Here is a 13,185-nt window from a genome sequence, read left to right on the forward strand (position 1 = left end):
TTAGCACAACAGTACGAAGATGACAGGTCAGGAGCTTTATCTGTATTCTGCTAAGAACTTAATTACAAAGCACAGCGTGGATAATGAAATTATAGACGAGTTTTCGCTGGAAAAGAGCTTCCACTGGAACCAACGATGCAGGAAATTTTGGACAGGCAGCGCGTGGGGCAGCCTGCCGGGGGCCTCGCTCCGCACTCCCTCGGCGCCTGAGTCGGGGCCGGGCGCTGCGGACAGGCAGCGCGTGGGGCAGCCCGGTGGGCGCCTCGCACCGTATCTCTCGGCGCCTGCGCGGAGGCTGGGCGCTGCGGACAGGCAGTGCGTGGGGCAGCCTGGCGAGGGCCTCTCACCGCATTCCCTCGGCGCCTGCGTGGGGGGGCCGGGTGCTGCGGACAGGCAGCGCGTGGGGCAGCCAGGCTGGGTCCTCGCCGCGTGGCCCTCGCGCCTTTAGCCCCCGTGGCGGCCGCGTTCGAAACGGGCCGGGCCTGCGGCGCTGTGAGCGGGGCCGGGGCTCCTGGCGCTCATGGCTCTGCCCGCCGTCCATAGGTGTCTCCAAGTGAGTGGGACCTTGGCGGTGCCGGCTCTCGGGGCCGCCTCCCGCCCCGACTGCACTCGGGCTCCCGGGTTCGCCTTTGACTTCATAGCTCACGGTTTTTTCGTTACTCGTCTTCCTTCTCTTGGCCTAGTATCGCTCAAACGGCATCAGTTTTGCTTAATGCCCTGCGGGTTAGGGCGGTGGGTTTGGTTGTGTTTGGGTCGCAGGTGAAGTGACAAGAAGTCACTACTACAAAAAGTGGAATAGTTTTCATTTAAACTAAAGTGGAGTTAAGTTTCATCTAAGTAATTGTATTTTTTTGAAGGCTAGACAGAATGTCTCTCTTGAGAGCATGGTTTCCTTCAGACAGTGTTTTCCCAGACATTGTTCATTCCTGGGAGATGGCACTGTCCTGTGCTCAGTGTGCCCCGTGCTGAGATGTCTCTGCTGGGATCACCTCTGTCCGCAGCCTTTCCCTATCTCCAGGGCAAGGTCAGGCTGAGCTGGAGCCGAAGGTCCAGATTGGGAAGAGATTTGACTATTGTGAAGCTCATAATAACATTAAAATCAGTCCTTGGAAAGTAATGGAATATGCGTAAGATTTCTGGGAAAACTTAGGCACACGCCCGTAAGTGGGGAAATGCATCCTGTCCCAGCTCTTGTCTGGCTGCACATGACGGATGGCAATCACTCCCTCACGCTGTCCAGGCCTGCATGAAAAGGATGTTTGCTTTCTAAAACTCAAAAATGAGTCTTAGCGTGGTTATTTGCCAGCGTTATCAGTATCAGGGTGAGACTGCTGGGTGAGGTTCAGCAAATGTGCACATAATATATTGTGCTGATGTGGCTGTAGTTTAGCCTTTTGGCCTCGGTGATGTTAAAACAAAAATAAATATGAGCTGAGCTGATGTTTAGAGCTTAGAAATATAACTGGAAACTTCTGTGTTTTGTCCCTTTGTTATTTATCTTTTTTTTTTAAGTACCTGTTTGCCTTGTAATTTACTGGTGAATTTTGAAGTTACATTAGAAGCTTTTAGTATGTTCTCCCCTTTTACTCTGCTCTCCCATACAGGGGCAGGCTGAGAGAGTTGGGTTATTCTGCCTTAGAGAAGAGAAGGCTCCTGGGAGACCTCGTAGGGGCCTTCCAGTCCTTAAAGGGGGCTACAAGAAAGATGGGGAGGGACTGTTTATCAGGGAGTGCAGTGATAGGATGAGGGCTAATGGTTTTAAGCTAAAAGAAGAGAGATTTAGATTAGATGTTAAGAAGAAGTTGTTTCCTGTGAGGGTGGTGAGGCACAAGAATCAGCCTGCCCAAGAGAAGTTGTGGCTGCCCCATCCCTGGAGGTGTTCAAGGCCAGGTTGGATGGAGCCTTGAACAGCCTGATCTAGTGGCAGGTGTCCCTGCCCATGGAACTGGGTGATCTTTAATGTCCCTAATTTGAAATGTTATCAACTCAATTAATACTTGATCTGAAAAAGTTGCTTGATTTTCTGTTTTTTTAATTCTCTTTCTTTTCAGCTCAGTGATGAAAATGAGCAATTAATCAAGAAGCTGAAAAAGCTACACATAAAAAATAAGGATCTAGAAAAGAATCTGGGTCAAATCCAACAGAAACTGCATCTGCAGCAGTTAATGCGTGACTATGTCATGAGCAGAGAGTAAGAATTGTCAAGCATTTCTTTTTATGTTAGAAGTGCAATGTTTTAGGACTTGTACCTTGTTATTCTTCAGGCCTTAAACAAGGCCTTATCTGTTCTGCATATTTTGAGGGGCTGCCTGTAAACAAGATGCTGGGGATGGAGAATGCTGAAAACACATAAAAGAGCAAAGGAAGTCTGGGGCGACTTGGACAAAATTCATTGTTGTAGTGAAAGAAACAGTTTTAATCAAAATAAGTTATACTCCTGTTTAGCCAATGTGTGGTCTCTGTCTAGCAGTGTAGAGGTTTAGGCTGTTTTGTCAAGAAACAGTAGTAAAATAGTTGAATTACATCAACACAGCTTAGAAAATTTGGAAGCTGTGACCTTACTTAGGACATGAAAAATTATTGTGCCGCTGTTTTAAAGAGCGTCTCACTAGGTTTTGAATGCCTGCTTGCAAAAGTTGTCAAGTTTAAATTTTGGTGTGTTTGTGATACCACGTGGAAACCTCCATTGTCAAATCAATCTGAAAAGTAATATAACCCTTTTGAGTTGCTATGTTTGATCCAATTAAAATAGCAAAATCTAGTTTTATTAAGCTGTTGTCTTTGTTTCAATTAAGTGTTCAAGTTCAAACAGAAACCCACTTATGGCATAAGGGTGGATGCAGCAAGGATCTAGAGGGTGACAGTGGCAGGTGAGTTCTTGGAAACTGGTTCTTGACAGAATTAAACATTGTTCTTTGTAGGGCAGAATGTGTTGTTTTTGGTTAAGTCAGTTGAATTTTTGTTAGAGAAGCTGCTTTCAGCCTTTGAGACAATGGAAAATAACTTTATATGCTTTTTTAAAGGAAATACTAAATCTTAGATTAAACTTAAAAAACATTCTATGATAATATCAAAGGGAAAGATAATATCCCAAGTATGTTTATTTTACATTGATTTTACCCACTCATGCTGGTTTTTGTCATAGACTTCATTTGCTCATATCCTCACGCTTGCACACTCAGAAGGAATGAGATGTGCATGTCCAAGGGATCTGGCCAGGGTTGCTTGTGTGCAACATGGAGATCTGGGGATGCTGCCTGCTGAGTCCTCATTGTGGGTTCCTAATTGGTGGCAAGGAAGTAGCTTCTGGACAAACCTCTTTGTATCCTTTAGGAGAGGTCTTTTGCTATTCCTGTTGTCCTAACAAGGAGAAGGTGATACATGTGACACTGCAAACTTGTTGCCACCCTCCTCTTGCTAGTGTATAGGTCTTCTCCTCCATCATGGAGTTGTTTGTACTGAGATTTAATCAGGGAGTGGCGGTGTGGGTTCAGCAAAACAAGAGGGTCCTGGTCTCTACAGAAATACAGTCTGGGTGAGTGAAAAGGATTCTTTGATGTTGATACAGGCCGCTCTTTTAATTCTCACTTTGCTGGTTTTTTTTCTGATGCTTTCTCCTTCTGTGTTGCTGGTCACACATCCTCCATGCCCACCTTAGGTATTTCTGTAGAGACTTGTAGTCTCTTACAGCACGGCTACAGCCCAAGTGATTTCTGTGGAGTGTATGTAATACTTTTATCGTAAAGGATGCACATATTTTGTTGGCTCTCTTATTTTATTGCAATTTATGCATTTCTTCTGTTTTAGACTACTTGAGATGTATAATGATCTACACAAACGTTATGTTAAAGAAATCAAAACAAACCAGGAGCAAAGTGAAACAATTAAAAATCTCACTGTAAGTAGAATTTCTAGGAGATGGTGTCAAATAACCATAGCTGTTAGGCAGACTGAAAAGTAATTCTTATATTTGTATATGTTTTTCTTTATATACTTTTTCCTCTCTCCCTCCCCCGCCGCCTCTCCATTGGGAGAATGGGAAATAGTCAGTAGTTCCCTTTGAAAGTGAACTCACATTGTCAACTTCTAAGTGTACTTTATTGTGTGGAAAGATATACTGTCTTTGCACATGTGCGCTTATACTACCTTGTGAGCGTGTGCTCAGTAACAGACTTTTTTAGAACACTCCTGATGTATGCAAAACTTCACTTGCTGTGGTTTTTTACTCCTTTCAGACACTTTGGATGAATGTGGTTTTAAGTCAGGAATTGAAAGTTCTAGGTTTGCGTTCAGGATATGTTTCCAGTTGTATTCACTTGAACTGTGTTTGTTCTGTACATTTTAAAAAAAAAATTAGTTTCTTGACAGATTAAAGTTTGTGAGCTAGAGAAAAATCTTCAAGAGCAGAGGCAAAGAATTGAGCAATTGGAATGTAAAAAGGTTTCTTGGAAAACTAGTGCTGTTTCTGGAAAAAGAAGTCGAACTCCAGTGGGAGAAGTAACATCTCACACGGAAATGTCTAAAAAGAAGGAATCCTGTTGCAGTGAATATTTAGGTAAAGATATGGTTAATTCTGGTGTTCTTTCCAGTGTGCTCAGTCACAGAGGATGCATTTCGTTTCTGATCCAAAGACACACTCCAGGTTATTTCTTCTATTTCAACCAGCAGTATCTAAAATAATTTTCATTTTTGAAAACCTGTTGTTTAAAAATGGTATCTCATAATCAATGTCCTATCTGTGGATGCTGCCTTTCATTTTTGGGTGATACAAATAAGTATTTGCTGCTCTTCTTATTTTCTGAAATTGGTATGTTGGGGCAGTTATGGGTGGGAGTGCGTGGCTGTGTTTAGTACTATTTATTCATTCCAGTAAGCTGTATGTATGCAGATCTCTTAGTGATAATGTTTGATGCTCGGTTCTTTAGTTTTCAGACACTGATATACAAAAAGAACCTGGTTTTTGGGCTTAAAATGTGAGACAAACCCAGACAATACTGATTTGAGCATGTTTTTCCTCACATAAGTAAATCCACAATTTAAGGTTCAATCCCATTCCACTTCAAAGCATAAAAAGAGGGGATCATATAGCATTGGCATTATTTTCAGGAAATGTGCTGTCAGCAAGGCTGATGACCCTCTTCTAAGTCAGAAAAATGCGATGAAGGTATCAGATGTAGGTTTTCTGGATGGTAAAGTAAAATAATCCCACGTTTGAAGAATCCAGCAGATTCAGATTGTCCAATTGACAGATCCTGTCATCTTTCGTAGTACCTATGAGTGTCCTGGGCTGGTTCTTAAGAATAAGTCACTTTGTGAAAAAGGTACTTTAAAAAAATGAAACATGATTTTTTGATATCACAAAATGTGGGCAGCTCTTTAGCTGTAACGTGATTTGTGTGAGGGGGGAGGTTGACTGTAATGGTTGAAGTATATATATATTTTTTATTTGAATATAGAGCTATTGCTGAAGGAGATGAAAAAGCTGAAGAAAAAAAATGTAAAGTTGTCTACAGAAAGGAGAGCACTAAAATGTGAATTAGCTGGATTAGACAAGGTAATTTAATTTAGGACAAGTTGAAGAATAGGTGATTTTTGAAAAACTTTTCTGCCTGTACTGAAACTTATCTTTAGGCTGAACATAAGCTATTATCAAGCAAAAAAATGTAAAAAAAAAAAAATCAATCTATGACATTCTGAGAAAGAAATGGAAATGAATGACTCTGAGACATTGATTTCCTACAATACTTCTTGGCTAAGGAAGAGGCATAATGCAGTTTTTTTTTTTTGTTTGTTTGTTTTAAAGAGCTGGATTTTCTTGTGGATTTTTTTAATGTGTTTGGACAGTTTGTTTTCCTTTGGTAGAGATTATTTGTCATTATGACATTAAAAATGTAATGGCTGACAATAGTCTTAATTCCTTCCAACAGACATTTGCAGAGATAATAAAATATCTGTTTGAATGATCACTTCTGTTGCTTCATAATGTCAGTGAGAGGAGAACTGTTTTCTCTTGAACTTAAACACATCAAAGTTATGCCTGTAACGGCACTTGGGCCTTTGGGAGGGCAAAAAGGAGGAGTTTGAAGGCTTTGTGATGGATTGTCTGTACAAATGTAGAAAGAGAAAGTGTGAAGATTTGGTAATTGTTGAAATCGTGTGAAAAGGTGAAGAGATCTTGTGTAGCTATAGAGCACTTGGTCTAATGTACTGGCCTAAGGCGTTTTTTTTTTTTTTTTTTTTTTGAGAATCTGTTTTCTTGCCTTGCTTTCCTCTCTCACAAGCTAAATAGTATCCTAGTGTTCTAGATCCCCATATTTAGGAGTTAGGGACAATTTGTGGCTGAAAGCTTCATCTTTCAGAAGAGAAATACATAAATCTAAAGTTATGGCTCTTTATCAATAACCCTTTTTTAGGTAGTTTTAAGTCAGTGTGCTATTTAAGATGGATATAGCTGCTCGTTCAACAAAAAAAGTCAACAGAATAGTCAGGAGAAGATGTAAAATGTAGATGGATGTAAGTAGGTATGGTGTTACTCTAGTAGACAGGAGTTTCCAAGGTTGGTGAAATGAAGTCTTGGGATTACACTTTGCTTGCTATTGTTGTATTTTCCAACAACTTGTGATTTACAAAGGATCAGAACTGCTCAACAGACTTGAGTTGCACAAGCTGAATGAAAGATTTAAGCTATAGACCTTTGATATTTTTAATAAATTAAGTTTATTTCTATGAAACTGAACTTGTCTCCTAGTTGAATTAGCTATAGCAAGAACTACTTGTTTAGTTATACTTACTGGGTTAGCATAATTACAATCAATCTCAGAAGGTGAAACCACATAGGCTGACGTTAAATGAGTTCAACAGGACTTGGTTTTTTATGGCTTCTTATTGGATTGTCTCTTTTTGTTCTGTGTAGCCTTACATATTGTTATTTTTCATTCCCTCATTTGTCATAAATTGCTTTTATCTGAGCTAGTTGAACCTGTTGGATAGTGTTATCTTTTTTTAAGCTCTGTCAAGTTTAATGTGTAATAAGTCTTATCCTTTTGAATATGAAAATCAAAGTTTTTAACATAGTCTAGGTATAAATAACAGATCTTAGTCTGAAATAGGACAATCATTAACAAAAAGTAGTTGCACTTACAGTTCTAAAGTGATACTAGCAGTTTACAAAGCAGTTAAGGTCTAAAAATATTTTCTGTCTTTCTAGGTCTAAATATGGTATCTGTTTTTCCATCTTAAACTCTTTAGTATTTTCTTGTTCTAATGCTAGCATCATCCTCCTTGGTTAACTCTCCTCATTCCTCTCCTTGCTTGTTGTCCCTTTTTTATAATCTTGCAACTTTAAGATCTTCGGAGTTAGCGGTATGTTATCTGCTGCTGGCTGACCTCAGCACGTAGAGCTGTATTATTGCATGATGAGCTTGACAGTATGTACACCCTTGTAATTTTGGGTTGTCATTTAGTAGTCTTTTGATAAATCAGTATTTCTTCCTTCTCTTAATTTGTCTTGCCTATTACTAGTCTGTACGTCAGGCTCTAACATGAATTCTGCTCGCGTTGCCTTTTCAGGGCAAAGTTTTAAATTGTTATGTAAGGTTAGAGTCGTTAAAGTTAGTTGCTGTATCTCACCAGAGCTGTGTTTGCATAACTCAGCCATATATTAATAAAAATATAGAAAATGTCTTTGAACTTGGGAGCAACTGAAATGCCGGCTGGCTTTTATTGAGAATATCTTTGAGAGGAACTTGAAGGTGAATATTTTTGTCTTTTTCTAGGATTTTTTTGAGGAGATAGAAGATCTAAAGCATGCGGTACAGGAATCTGTGAAGCTGAATAACCAGTATGAAAAGTGCTTGAAACAAATAAGTGTAATGTATGGACTTCCTTTTACGGTACATTTGTAACTACTGACTAATTTAATGGCAAGCAGATTTCCCACATATTTTTTTTTTTATACTGGCTGCAATATTTAAACCTACCATGACTTAAGTAGTACTTTTTGATAATACTATGGATTCAGTAGTATGATTCAATATGACAAGCTGCTCTGAAATGTTTATGTATCTTGTGCCTTTGATTTTTGTTTTTGTGGTTTTTTAAATAAACTGTGGCCTGTATAACTTCAACTGAGTTGCAAAACCTCTCTTTCATGCTTGTAAAGTACGTTCCTTGTAGAAGTGATTGTGGGAGTTTATGGGAATATGATAAAAACTTTGTAGTTTAATTTGAAGAATTTTCCAGTTTATCCTTGTCTGTAAACTATATAAACTCAAAAGTTGATCTGTAGATTTGTCAGTATTCATAAATTTCAGCCCTAAGGATGTGCCAGTGCAGACAGCAATTAATTCTATTATTAAATTATTACAAAGGGATTTCTTAAAAGAAAAATGCTAAATCCCTGCTTGGAGGTTTTTTTTGAATCACAGTAATTAAAACTCAAGTTAACATTTGGGGATAAAGGAAGGATTTAGGCTTTAGGTTTGGAAAGAGCTCATTCAGAAAGACTGGTCAGGGAGTTGGCTTGCAATACCAAAACAAGTATTCATCAGAAACTTATTTGATTGAAGAATGAGATGTTTGAAGAGCTATGGTGTTTGAAGTGCTGGAAGGAAATGGGTGCAGAGTCCCAGTTCATAAGGTAGAAATCTTACATTTTCTCAGAGAGACCTTGGAAAGAGAAGAGACCACTCCCAGTTGTAAGTTTCCCTTGCAGAAGGAAAACCTGGTGAGATTTGAACCTGAACTTGTTTGTAAATGCATTTCACAAAAGTTTAGTGTGTTAGGTTATAGAAATGTATTTGTCTAAAAGCTGTAAGTCTGTATCCTTGGGACACGGAGAGTCCCATGGAGAACTGAGTGGGAGAATTGAGTGAAAACTTTATCACAAAGTTAGAAATACTAAGCTTGGTAATAATCGAACAGAACTTCTTTAGCTTAATAAAAAATACTTGCACACTCATTAGGGAGAGGACTAGGAGTAGGATTGGAGACTCATATCCCAATTTATATGTTAGGACAGTTTTATGTAGTTGTTAACTGATAAATAAATTGACCACAAAGCATATGAGGTGTTTAGAGTTACAGTCACCAAGTAAGAGAGAAGGTAAAGCTCCAGAAGTACTTGCTTCCTGGTCTGGCTATAGACCATTGTATCTCTTTCTTTTTTATTCTTGGTTCACTTGTAATTTGAAGCTGGATAATCATAGAAACGTAGAATGATTTGAGTTGGAAGGGACCTTAAAGATCAGCCAGTTCCAACCCCCCTGCCGTGCGCAGGGACACCTGCCGCTGGATCAAGTTGCTCAAAGCCTCATCCAACCTGCCCTCGAACACCTCCAGGGATGGGGCAGCCACAGCTTCTCTGGGCAGGCTGTTCCAGTGCCTCACCACCCTCACAGGAAAATCATTTTCTTCCTAATATCTCATCTAAATCTCCCACCTTTCAGCTTAAAACCATTACTGCTCGTCCTATCGCTGCACTCCCTGACAAAGAGCCCCTCCCCAGCTTTCTTGTAGGTCCCCTTAAATGTTCTGAGCAGAGATGGAAGAAGAAAAAAGGGATGCAAGTTTGTGTTGCCAGTAAACTTGGTGGATTAAAATAGGAAGAACAGCATGTATGATGAAAGTATTTTAAGTATAAAAATGTATCTAACATCTGATTGTAAGCAAAATGAATGTTAATGCCGGAGAAGGAAAGTGTCAAACTTCTTTCTTTGAGAGCTGGTCACTTGAGCACTTTTTCCCCCCAACAGATTTGTGGTATAAAATTATACTTCTAGTATGTTTAAACTGTGATGACATTATTAAATGAATCTGTAATTGTCCACATCAACAGACTGATGTTTAAATGTTGTGCAGAATGGTTCTCAGAACATGTGGTTCTCTCTGCTTGAGAAGCCGTCAGCCTCTGGCCTGGACAGGCGCACACTCTCCTGGGTGGAAAACTGGTTGGATGGCCGGGCCCAGAGAGTGGTGGTAAATGGTATGAAATCCAGCTGGAGGCCAGTGACAAGTGGGGTTCCCCAGGGCTCAGTGCTGGGTCCAGCCCTGTTCAGTGTCTTTATCAATGACCTGGATGAAGGCATTGAGTGCACCCTTAGCAAGTTTGCGGATGACACTAAGCTGGGTGGAAGTGTTGATCTGCTGGAAGGTAGGGAGGCTCTGCAAAGGGATCTGAACGGGCTGGACTGCTGGGCTGAGTCCAACGGCATGAGGTTTAGCAAGGCCAAAGGCCGGGTCCTGCTCTTGGGGCACAACAACCCTGTGCAGTGCTACAGACTAGGAGAAGTCTGTCTAGAAAGCTGCCTGGAGGAGAGGGACCTGGGGGTGTTGGTTGACAGCTGCCTGAACATGAGCCAGCCGTGTGCCCAGGTGGCCAAGAAGGCCAATGGCATCTTGGCTTGTATCAGAAACGGTGTGTCCAGCAGGTCCAGGGAGGTTATTCTCCCACTGTACTCGGCACTGGTGAGACCACTCCTCGAATCCTGTGTTCAGTTCTGGGCCCCTCACCACAAGAAGGATGTTGAGGCTCTGGAGCGAGTCTAGAGAAGAGCAACAAAGCTGGTGAAGGGGCTGGAGAACAGGTCTTATGAGGAGCGGCTGAGAGAGCTGGGGTTGTTTAGCCTGGAGAAGAGGAGGCTGAGGGGAGACCTCATTGCTCTCTCTAACTACCTGAAAGGAGGTTGTAGAGAGGAAGGTGCTGGCCTCTTCTCCCAAGTGATGGGGGACAGGACAAGAGGGAATGGCCTCAAGCTCCGCCAGGGGAGGTTTAGGCTGGACATTAGGAAAAAATTCTTCACAGAAAGGGTCATTGGGCCCTGGAACAGGCTGCCCAGGGAGGTGGTTGAGTCACCTTCCCTGGAGGTGTTTAAGGCACGGGTGGACAAGGTGCTAAGGGGCATGGTTTAGTGTTTGATAGGAATGGTTGGACTCGATGATCCGGTGGGTCTCTTCCAACCTGGTTATTCTATGATTCTATGTGGATGAGGAAAAATTCAAGGCTGTTTCTCCCCTCCCTAAAGAATATATATGTTGACTAAATACAAAATTGTCACTAGTAGAGTTTTGCTGTTTGTCAGCTACTGAAGATCAGTTTTCCATTACAGAGCATATTCCCTGCCCAAATAATTGAAAATAATTAATGTGCTCAAAATATTGATGTCCCTTTTATGATGAGCTTTTAAAACTTTTAAAATCCAGTCTTGCATCAAGCCACTCCCATCTACATAGAACAATAAACAACAGTGAGAAATCTTTCGATCTTTTCTCACAGCTGAGATCCTCAAACTCTACTAAGAAATGAGGTTCTAGTCTAATCTTAATGATCAGCTGTGCCAGGCAGAGTACCAGAAATGTCTTGTGGAACTGCAGCTCCATCTTGCAGTGTGCGTGCAGCCTGACAGTGTGATTTTTGACCTTGCCATCTTGTGTGAGAGGATGTGGGTCTGCAGCCCTTAGGTACCTGTATGTGAGGTTGGGCTTCCTACCACGCGTGCCTGGTTTCTGGTCAAACTGCTTTTAGTTTTGTGTGCAGAGATGTGCAGCCACAGTGCTGAGGAAACAAATCCGCTGGGATGTGAGCAGCCATGGGCTAGTGGGTGGCAGAGTGAGGTAGGCAGGGATTTCTGGCTCTGGCAGCCGGTAGTGGGAGTTGTCTTTCAGCTCATTCTGCATCATGGACTTTCTCTGATTTAATTTTTCCTTCCTCTCCCCGTTTTCTTGTTTTCTTTTTTCGTTCACTAGCAGGAAAACTGCAGGTGTAAGGTACCTCTGACATCTTCTAAATCTGCAGCACAACTCCCAGAATAGTAACAGCTAGTAGCAGAAATGCTGGGACAGGGACTGTGTGTAGAAATGACCGGCTCTGTGGTTTTGTTTTTGTCAGTTGCCACTTCTGCCTTCTGAAGATGGCAGTTTTATCTTGAAGATATTTTTTATTTCTACTAATTGACAGTTTTGGATTTTTGTTTTGCATTTGGTGGGATCATTTTGCTTCTGAAGATCTGATTTTTATTATTTTTTTTTCCATTGATCCATAACACCGGCTTTTTTTCAGCAGCTCTGTAGCTGTTTGGACAGATTCCAAAGACATTTAATGTGTGAAAAATAATGTAATGAAAAGCTTCTAGAGAATGTACACATGTTTATGACAAAATGACAGGTTTTGTTTGTTTTGAGCTTTGGATAGGATGTGAATAAGAAGAGTCATGGGGCTTTTTGGGTTTATAGTACCTTTTTTTGATGTGTAATGCAACTTGCTGGCATTTTCTGTTCAAATTAATTTTTGAATTTTTGCTTTTTTTTTTGAAGAGGAGATTATCTACAACTACCAAAGTCTACTTCCAACTTCTGGGGTAGATGCATTTTGTGCAGGATGAGGCCATAGAAATTTGTGGACTTAGTTAAGAATTTCCCTGTCTTTTGTCCTTATTGCTGCAGCTGTTGAACAGACATTTCCACTTTAATCTTGCGTTATTGTGAGACGTGCAAACAAGATCTTGTAGGTTTTTATTGCTAGCTAAAGTGCACATGGGATTAATATTAAACAAGTTTATCAGCCTTTATGTGTAGTTCCCCTGTATTGTGAAATCGTGATGTCTGGTCAGTGGCTTTCTTCTGCTAAATTAAGTTTAGATAGAACTGATTTGCATGCCGTTAAGTGTTAGTCATGGTAACATTAAATAATGCATATTACGTGATGTTACATGATGCAGGCTAATGGTTCTTTGTCTTGGATAAGTACTTTATAGTGGTGACATGGGAAGCTCCTCTTTGGAAAGAAGTGGCGATTATCAAATAGTGGTTTTGGTTGAAAAAATAAGATAATGGTCACGTGTCAATTTTTTACTTCTATGAGACATCCATCAAATGGGCTAGGGTGTAGCATAGTACAGCAGGTGAAGTTTTGTTCTGTGTTCTGCATCTGACTGAGACCGGGATTTTTAGGAAAGATCCACCAGTCTTGTGTGGTTCTGTGATTTTTTCCTAGTGTTCCTAATATTTAGGGTCTAAATATTCAAAGGTACCAAGTATCCACTGTTCTAGTCAGATTTAGTCAATTCAAATGAATGTTGACTGATAATCCCTGTCTGAGTATTGTGTTCTCTAATTACCAACATCCTGGGCAATAGTCCTGTGTTAGAGTTTTTCTGTTGTAGAAAACAAAATTGTGACCCTATTCTTGGG

The 13,185-nt window shown here is 40.7% G+C and overlaps 1 protein-coding gene across 3 annotated transcripts; it reads left to right on the forward strand.

Annotated features, from left to right (window-relative positions):
• The first annotated feature begins 424 nt into the window (after positions 1 to 424).
• LOC138719011 (cancer-associated gene 1 protein-like) lies at positions 425 to 8,096 on the forward strand. 3 transcript variants are annotated; one of them, XM_069853832.1, is made up of 7 exons: positions 425 to 553; positions 2,052 to 2,191; positions 2,796 to 2,870; positions 3,808 to 3,898; positions 4,369 to 4,555; positions 5,457 to 5,554; positions 7,776 to 8,089. In XM_069853832.1, exons 1-7 carry the CDS (start codon positions 521 to 523, stop codon positions 7,902 to 7,904), a joined length of 753 nt encoding a protein of 250 aa, XP_069709933.1. In that variant the 5' UTR covers positions 425 to 520; the 3' UTR covers positions 7,905 to 8,089. The 3 variants fall into 3 exon arrangements, with proteins under 3 accessions (XP_069709933.1, XP_069709934.1, XP_069709935.1); XM_069853833.1 differs by lacking the exon at positions 2,796 to 2,870 and having other exon boundaries at positions 7,776 to 8,096; XM_069853834.1 differs by lacking the exon at positions 5,457 to 5,554 and having other exon boundaries at positions 7,776 to 7,911.
• Positions 8,097 to 13,185: the final 5,089 nt, after the last annotated feature.

The sequence above is a fragment of the Phaenicophaeus curvirostris genome, chromosome 3, assembly GCF_032191515.1.
Source record: "Phaenicophaeus curvirostris isolate KB17595 chromosome 3, BPBGC_Pcur_1.0, whole genome shotgun sequence".
NCBI classification, from domain to species: domain Eukaryota; kingdom Metazoa; phylum Chordata; class Aves; order Cuculiformes; family Cuculidae; genus Phaenicophaeus; species Phaenicophaeus curvirostris.